A 9,453-nucleotide genomic window follows, 5' to 3' on the forward strand; every position below is an offset into this window, starting at 1 on the left:
TTGAGCTGAGTATGCAAGTGCTGTAATTATCCGTAATTTATTTTACTTGAAAAATATGCGTGTTATATTTTGCAGACGTAGACGTACGTGTGCAAACGTTTCAAACTATGGTAAAAGGTACTTGCAAAGTACTTGATTCACGTTCCAATGTTAATGTCATACTGCATGGATTAAGGCCGGTCTGTTTCCACCCTCCTAAAACCTAAAACCTTATATCCTAAAAAGTGACTAAAAACTGCCTAAAGTGCCAAACACTCCTCCTAAAAAGTGACTAAAATCTTTTAGGATCCTCAAAAATTTTAGTCCCCCAACCCCTCCTAAAATCAGATCTGAACTCCCACTACCTCTCATTTATTGCCCTCTCTCTCCCGCCCGACTCCCGCCGCCGCCGCCCATCTCCCACCACCCGCCGTCCATCTCCTGCCGCTTCACCACGACCTCGTTTTGGCTGCTTGTTGGGGACGAGAAGGTCGGGGAGGTGGTGTTCGGCGGCGACGCCTGAGCTTGGGCCGGCGGCAATGGTGGTCGCGGGATCTGACATCCCCGGCGCCAGGAGCTACGGCAGCGGACAAGGAGTGGTCGAGGGGGAAGAGGAGGGGGTCAGGAAGCCGTGGGAGGCGGCGATTTGAAGATGGTGGAGCGGAGGTCGGGGATTTAGCCAGCGGACGGGCTCTGCTCAGTTCGGGGAACGCCGTGGAGGGGAACAGGGGTAGCGGGTTGGTGGGGGAGAGGTGCATCTTGTCATTTTACCATTTATTAATTGACTTTAGTCACTTTTAGGAGGTGGAACCAAACATACTTTTAGGAAGTGCCTAAAAACTGCCTAAAATCTTTTAGGAGCTAAAATTTTAGGAGGGTGGAAACAAATTAGCCTTACATTGTCTCGTGGATTAAGGTGCACTGTATATTTGTGTGTGTGTGTGGGGGGGGGTTTCAAAACTAGTTTTCTTTACTCCTTTCTGACAGCAGACCTTGCCATGCCGAAAGGGCAGAAGGTTGTTGCGAACGGTATACTAATTTTTCGTGCAGATCAGCAGATGCAAAAGGTAATTAACCACGGAGAGAGTTTATAGGACAATAAGTGGACATTTAACCATTCAGAGATAAAGAGTAGTTCTTTTTATCGCATAACAAGTGGTTTTTTTTCTCCCTATAAGCCCTCTTATTTGGATGCTTTGTGATTGTGATTTTTTTCACATGTAATGTAATTAGCTTCCTGTTGTAAAATTCAGTGCACAACAATACAATCGAAAATTCTTTTATCATGTACTCCCTCCGTTTCAAATTGTAGGTCATTTTAACTTTTCTAAATTTATAGATTTTGCTATGAATCTAGGCATATCTATATGCATAGAAAAACATTTAACCTAAAACGACTTATAATTTGGTAAATACAATTGAAAGTTTCTGTCTTGTAAAATAATAGCGAGGTTACCTGTGCAAATAACTCAGCTGAATCCGATTACGATTGGCAGGTCAGGATAGAGCAACTCCAAGAGTACTCTAAAAAATTCTTCCCCAAAACTATGTATTGGGGGTTCTTTCAAAAAAAATTTTCCCCAAAAACATATCAATCCACAGCAGATCGCTAATAAATAGTCCCCAATATTTTAAAACAGGCCACGTCATCGTATTGGGCCCATTGGAAGGGACGCGCGAGCGGGCGGGAATCAGGATTGGGGGAGGAATGCCAACGCTAAAATATACGCGGTGGTAGGCTGTTTTTTAGCGTTGCTAAAAAATTGGGGAAGGTTTGGGTGGACTGTTGGAGTTCGTTTTTTCTCCTTTTTTCCCTAAAAAAAGTATTGGGGGTAAGATTAGTGGCCTCTTGGAGTTGCTCAATAGCCACAAATTAGTTATGAATTCCAATCTACTCTCTCCGACTCAAATTACTGTTCATTTTGACTTTTCTAAATACATAATATTTGCTGCGCATCTAGACATAGCATATATCTAGATGCATAGTAAAAATCATGTATCTAGAAAAGTCAAAATGAATAAAATTACTGTTCATTTTGACTTTTCTAAATACATAATATTTGCTGCGCATCTAGACATAGCATATATCTAGATGCATAATAAAAATCATGTATCTAGAAAAGTCAAAACGAATAGTAATTTAGGATGGAGAGAATAGCAAACCAAAGGCCGTCATCGAAGTGCTTCAGGTGCTTACGAATTACAATGTCGCATTGGAGCTCCACCACCACCTCTGTAGCAATCAAACCTAGCCCTTGTTCTCTTCCCACAAAACTCCCAACTTTGACACTATGCAAAAAGAAGATTCCCCATCACATCAAACTTGCGGTACATGCATGAAGTACTAAATGTAGACGAAATTAAAAACTATTTGCACAGTTTTGTTGTACTATGCGAGACAAATCTTTTGAGCCTAATTAGTCAATATTTGGACAATAATTCACAAATACAAATGAAACGAAACGTTACAGTGTTGCTACAGTAATTTGGCACCTCCCAAATTCGCGAAGTAAACAAGGCCCTACCTTTCATCCCTGCATAGAGGCCACTAAATATGCTTTGAAGCAGATAACTGAAAAAGTCTTCGTTACCTGCGGCTTCGTATTTATCCTCTCCACTTCTGATGGTGAAACACCTGCCCGTAGCCTTTGGCCAAGCTTCCATCAGATTTTATTTTGAGCTGAATATCCTCAGATCGCTTCCAACACAATTTGTGGCAGTATCTTTGCTTATGTGGGCGTTGCTCTTTACTCTCGTCATCACACTACTTGTTAATTTCTTCCATCGGTAGGTTTGGTACAATCTGGGGACACAATTGCTTTTTTTTTCCAGCTTATCGGAACGAGCTACGCGTCATTCAAAAAAACAAAGCAAGTGTGAGGTACTTGAACATCAGCTCGGATAAAAATCATGCTAAACAAACATGCTTAGACAAAACTGGAAAGTAATACCAAAATGTTACTAGTGGATCAAGTACTACAACGACCATTCTGCTGAAGAACAGCTAACTTTGAGGATATATTAAATTTAAGTCATGTGCTAGCAAGAAGTGACTACTACACTATACTCGTCAGCAAGTCTACAGAGTAACTCAAACAAATTCCTCATAGATAACAATGACTTAAACTTGGACTATGACCAGTTAAAGATTAGCAGTAGTTCTATTGCTGAAAAGAAACCATGGACAGTTGCTGATGAGAATGAGTTGCAATTCTACAATCCACCTGAATGATATCCAGAATATTAAATGTTTCAGGATGATAGTTGGATTTCATGGAGCACATCACCAGCACAAGCTGTGGCATAATAACCTGCAAGACCAGGAACAGAGTCCTCATGACAGTCGATGAACTTCAATCTGAAATCCTTCTCTCCAAGTTTAGCTAATGAAGAAAAGCTTAAATTGCTAGTTAACCCTTTTGCCTGCAGCATCTTCATGACACAATGCCGGGGCACTAGCCGCTTCTCCAGGCTGTATGATAACAAGACAGGCCTTTCAACAATGTACTGAGGCTCCATTCCAATCTCTTCGATGAAGAACTGAATCTTGCGGATAAGATTCTCCTCAGAATACATGGCATCATGGACACTGCAATTGCAACTTCCCTCTCGGAGCAACCAAGAGTACTCTTCAAAAACTCGAGCTTGGGAGAAACCTTCTCTCTGTTGATATCGGAGACAGCTGAAATTGCCTGCTTGAACTTTCCCGAGCTACGGTGCACCCCAAGCTCTTCCACGCGTAGCACGAACTCCTTTACACGCTCTGGGTTGAAGCTAAGCATCCGCACGCTGCGTGAACACGGCTGGGCAATATCTCCCAACACTTAGGCCACACTGACGCAGCAGCGCGATGTTAGGCTTGATCACCCTCTCAAGATCCGAACGTAGGATAGTGTTGTTCCTCTTCATGATTATAAGGAGCCGCTCTAATTAGCCATAGAAGGAGATGAATAACTCCAGCTTGGGAACGACATTGCAGCCGTGGAGAATGTGTGAGCCGACCAGGAGGAAGCGAACGATCTGGGGAGCGGACAGACCGAGGCAGTCGCGGAGCGCGAGCAGGCGAGGGCCGACGTTCTTGGGTGAGGAGCGGAGGAGAAGCTAGCGGGTCCGCGACGACGATGTCGGCGCTGGAGAGGCCGACCCCAGAGAGCAGGGCAAGGATGGCGTCGGGGTTGGAGGCGGAGTTGAGGCGGCAGTTGGAGAGCTCCTCAAATGCTTTCCTCTTAGGGCGTATTTGGACTGCTCCACTCTAAATTTTGCAGCTCCGCTCCACATTCATCTTGTCAAACACTTCTAGCTTTATTAGCATCAACTTTAAAAAAAAGGTGGATCTAGGGACCAACTTCAAGGTTTTTCTGGAGCACCTCAAGGGGTGCTTCGAAGACTTCAGTTTCAAACCTTCTCTTGGAGTTGTGGGGTAATTACCCACCATGCCACCGGTTACATAAGATATCGGTTCGCAAAACAAAACAGTCTCTCCCCTCCTCCCGTCGCCTCCTTCCTTTCTCCCGTCGCCCCCTTCCTTTCTCCCCTATTCATCGCAGCCGTGCCGCCCTACCATCCGCGGTTGGGTCGCCATCGTCGGACGGGTCGTGTGACGTGAGCTGCGGACAAAGACCAAGGCCCGGTCTGTAGAAGCTCCACCCATAGCTCTCGTCTTCTTCCCCTTCCTTGTGGCGGAGCTCCTCGGATTAACTTAGCTAAAGCACGGTTAAGTCGCTTAACACACGAATCACATGCCTTAACCAAGTTAATTCGACGATCCGTCGGATTCATCCGATAAAACCATTTAGACAGGACCGAGTTAGCATAGCTCACACGAAGGTGAGTGGTTTCAAAGAATACAACAGATCAGCCAAGTTAAACAAGTTCAACAATTTATTACACACTAGTTCGAAAATCAGAGTTTTACAAGATTCAAAAGCAGCGGAAAGATAAAATAGCGGAAGCTAGCGCCGGGGTCGGATGTCCCTGATGAGGCCGATCAGGACATCAATAATCCCTCTCCTCGCCGTCCGAGGAGGGATCCCACTCGACCGTTCACCTAGGAGGAAGCTGGGGCGGCCAAGTGCCAACAGCAGCAAACTCAGAGGCGTCAACTTCACCTGAAAAGAGATGCCACAAGCAAGGCTGAGCTGCTAAGCTCAACAAGACTTAACCGACCGGTGGGAAAACTACTCCACCAACTTCTAGACATGCAAGACTCTTTGGCTGAGGGGTTTGTTTTGCCAAAAGCAACTATAGTGAGTCCTTACTTTCAATATTTTAGCTCCGATTCTAAGTCCAGTCTATATTTGCAGCTTGTGCTAAGCAGACATAGATCCAAACAATATGTGTATAGATAGCTCAAACGTCAAGTTCATATCATTATCATGTTCCATCTTTGCTCAATGTAGCATAGCGATCAAGCAGTCTCAAACTGTGAGAGGCAGACGAATCGATTCGAGTTTCTTAACCATGCATGGAGAACCTAATCTCACGACATCCGCGCACCGCAAAGGGTCGCTTTATGTGTCGGTCGTCCCTATCAATTCTCAGGCACGTGTCAGGTCCAAACTTCCCTTGGCATGCAATGCTCCACAGTCCCGACCTCTTGTCGTACCGTGGCCGCACTTGCACCCACATGATGCACCATGGGAACCTCGTTCCAGGGACAGCGGGGGTATAAGCCACGCCCTAGTTCAATCAGTTACTAGGCTTTCCCATCCCATACTAGGTATGAGATTAGTACTTTCAAACATTTGATCACGAACACGAACATTTTCCGGCCTTAAACAACTTCTTATAGACAGACGGAGCGATCCACCGACCACCAAAAGAGTTCACAAGGCCCTGCCCCGTCCACCGTCCTTATAGTTGTAACCGGAAGGATAGCAACCAACTCCTATAACTCGTGAGTGATAGAAAATCACTCGACTTTTACCGAGTCCTATTAAGCATTGCAACTACTCGGACTTATCAGACTAGTGTTCAGATCAAGGGAACTAAGTCATGCATCTATGGTTTCAAACAACTCCTATAACGTAAATGCACATACATACGAAGGAAGGCATGTGCAAGTTTAGAAAGTTGGGTTCATGCTCCGGGGCTTGCCTTCGAGCGGGGTGGAGTCAAACTGGTCTTCTGCGGGTTCTGCTTCAGCTCCTGCGGTCGGCAGCTCAGCTACTGCTCCGTCTTCTTGCACCGGATGTAGCTCGTAGGTGCTGTCGGCGAGATTTAGTTCTACACGCAAGTGCAAATGCAGGGGTTAAACATTTAGATGGTTATTTCAACAACACTTGCACGCTTTAGCTCAGACACTTGTAGCAAAGCTACAGGAAAAAGGTGTGGAAGTTCAAGCTTCAGTTGATGGAGAACAAGACGAAAGGGTCGGGTTGGGAGAAACTTATGATCTGACCCTCAGACCTAAGGAATAACTGTACCGGGGTCCTCAGACTTAACATAGAGAAGTCCCTGAAATTTTACACAGATACCCTCGGGTCAAAGAAAAAGGTACAACCGAGCCCTCGGGTGAGGCGGACAAGGGTCGGCGACACAGACAGGGTCGGCGACACAGACAGGGTCGGGCGAGACGGAAAAAGGGGTCGGGCGAACCGGGAAGGGGTCGGCAGCTTACCTTTAGGCCTACTGGTGAAGTCTTAGGGTCAGAAAGGAACAGGCTTAGGCGGAAGGACTAAGGCACTAAGGCTTGGGCGGCGGCGAGGTTCGACGGTGCTGTGGCGGTGGCGGTGCTTCTTGTGGACAACAAGCAAGCTCTAGCACCGTGCAGAGGAAAACATACGGCTAGTGGGTTGGGAGAAGCGGGTTTGAGTGGAGAGGGAAAGTTCCTCCAGAGCTTAAGCGGTGGCGCTCAAGTGCGAGCAGAGTAAGGTACGGTGAGGCAGCGATGGTGAAGGAAACTCCGGTAAGGGCTCTGGTATTCCCTTTTATAGCTGCGCGGAAGAGAGAGAGAGAGTTCGAGCAGCGCAAAGATCAGGTCAAAAAGGATGGAGTGCTCTGCCGTGGCGGCGATTGGGCGGCGCCTCCATTGGCCAGTGAAGCGGAGCTTCGGGGATAGGGCTTTTGGTCATTGTGCACTGGAGACAAAGCGCAGGCGCGGATTTGCCGGGACGAAGAGTTGGCAAGGGCGAGCACGATCTGGTCGCGTCAAGCAACGGATTGGGGGCGGCGACTTGACTAGCGTGTGACAGGAAGGAAGGAAAGGCACTGCAGGCGAGCGCAGATCAGCGGCTTTGCCGGGGCACGTTACTGGCGAGGCGGAAAAAGGAGCTGTCGCTGCTGGAGTCGTGGTTGGCGAGGGCGGTATTGTTGTGGAGCGCGTGCGTGGGCGGCGCGACTGTGGGGGAGATGGAAAAGCTGGAAGGCATTGGGGGGCGCGACCCTGGATTCGGGCGAGGTGATGGGTGCGGGATGCGAGGCGGTCTGGCGCGGCAGCGACAAATCCTGTGTCGTGGTGGCGACAGGGCGCCTTGGCGCGGCCGGCGAGGGTGCGAGCGAGACGAGGCGAGGCAGAAAGGATTGCAAGGGCTTCCGCGCGCGATTGGGAAGGTGGCGCGCTGATCTATCTTGTCGCGGCCGGCGGCTGGGCGAGGGGGCGCTCGTCAGGGAGGTCGAGCCACGCGGTGGAGAGGCTCTGAAGCGGGGCGCACGCGGGCTCTGGCGCGTCTGACTTGAGAGATCCGTGGGATCTGGTTTTGGGTCCACCATTCAGTGTTTGGCTCTCCCACAGCTCTAAGATTTGGAGGATCACTGGTTTCAGGACTTAGAGAAGAGTTGACGTTTGCTGGGTTGGTGCGGTTTGTTGGGTTTTTAGGGGTCGGGCCGATGAAAACTGCAGATTTGGGATTTGTCTTGAGATCAACTTGGCTAAATAAACCAAGGTCGTTACATTCCTGCTCTACTAGCTAAAAGCTCGATGCTCGCCTGACTGCCTCGCGCCGCTCGCGCTCCAATCCACGCAACGCAGCTGCTCCAGCCTTGCCGATGATCTTCCCACTGCCCCCTTTGCAGCCGCTGCAGCCTCCTTCAGACTCTCTTCACTGCCCCGCACGCAAGGGGAGATCCGGGCGGCCGCGGCAGGGGAGATCCAGGCGGCTGCGGATGGGGAGCTCCGGGCAGCGCGGGGAGCCCGAGCTCGCAGGCTCGGAGTGGGCTTGAGCTCTGGGCGGCAAGGGGAGGGGGAGCCCAAGCTTCGGGCGGCGACGGGAGCTCGAACTCCAGGCGGACGGCCTTGATTTGTCGCAGGACCAGCTTTGCACCGAGTTCGCGCTCCTCTCCGCCTCCTTCCTTGCCCACAACCTCGGCTCCAGCGACCTCTTCTTCGCCAAGATTGAGTTCGCTGAGTCGCAGCACTCCTTCCACCAATTCGGCGTCAACTCGTTGCCCCACATCCGCCTCGAGCATGCTAGCCTCGGCGGATCCGAGCAGATAGACTAGTCCGACTTCTCCCGCCTCGACTCCATGGCCGAGTTCATCGAGTCTTCCATGGCCACGCGACGTGAGCTACGGAGACACACACGCCATTGCCACCCGTGGGGCCACGCCACCGCAAGCCAGGCCACGCTTCAATGTACACTGACGCGTGGGTCCCACAATACAGGGGTATAATAAACAATGCACATAAAAACATCATGTTCCTAGAGCTGTAGTCCTCTCATTTGCCAAACAGGTGCAACGACTTCATATTTTTTGGATTTGGTGGAGTGGAGCTGAAGGAAGGTGGAGTTGGTGGAGTGGAGCTATTTTTTCTAGAGCGGAGCAGTTATATAGGCCCGGCCCTTAGTTTTGGAAATAGCCCTTAGTTTTGGATATTTCGTCGAACGCCTTCTTGGCTGTCTTGCAGGCTTGAGCTGGGGCAAGGCCGCAGGCGGCGACAAGGTAGTCCTTGAGGGAGAAAAGGGTGGCAGAGGTGGAGGGAGAGGCATAGGTGGAGAGTGGGGGGCAGGCGCGATGGTGGATTGGGGAAGGGAGCGGGGAGGCCGCGCGGAGGAAAGAGAGGAGGTGTCTTCGAAGGAGTAGCATGGTGGACACAGAGGGGGTGGTGGCGTGGCGCCAGTTGAGAGCAGCAGGTGTGTCAGTTGGGACGAACACCGCCGGGACACGAAGTGGTCAGAAGGATTGCAAATTCTAGATTGCACTCGGGACTTCTGTCGGCATCGGAGAGGAGCACCTTAGGACAAACAGTCTCCATCTCCAGCGAGACTGAGGTAATGGAGAGAGGAGAGTTGGCAATGGTCACTGGTGTGAGGAGATGTCTAGTGGCAATGGCAACTGGCAAGAGGCGGCGGAGGTTTTTTTCTTTTTGGAAGAGGAAGAAGCCTCGTTGTTTGCAAATTTTGGTTGGGCTGACCGGCTGTGCGCGTGCTAGTGATCCAGTTATCCTGAAACACAATCACGTACACGCCACACACTCTTTGCAAATCTGAATATCCCATCATACCCAGAAATTTCTTACGATTTAATTAGTTTGCA

At 49.5% G+C, this 9,453-nt stretch overlaps 1 protein-coding gene and 1 pseudogene across 1 annotated transcript in view; both read right to left on the minus strand.

The window, feature by feature from the left end:
* Positions 1-541, minus strand: part of LOC101784455 — a 1,852-nt gene extending 1,311 nt beyond the window's left edge. The window contains exon 1 of the mRNA XM_022826062.1: positions 345-541. Within this exon, the coding sequence (XP_022681797.1) occupies positions 345-541 (197 nt within the window). The remainder of the gene's footprint in view (positions 1-344) is intronic.
* Positions 542-3,231: 2,690 nt separating this feature from the next.
* On the minus strand, positions 3,232-9,003 carry LOC101784856 (annotated as a pseudogene).
* Positions 9,004-9,453: the final 450 nt, after the last annotated feature.

This window comes from Setaria italica, chromosome IV (genome assembly GCF_000263155.2).
Source record: "Setaria italica strain Yugu1 chromosome IV, Setaria_italica_v2.0, whole genome shotgun sequence".
NCBI lineage: Eukaryota > Viridiplantae > Streptophyta > Magnoliopsida > Poales > Poaceae > Setaria > Setaria italica.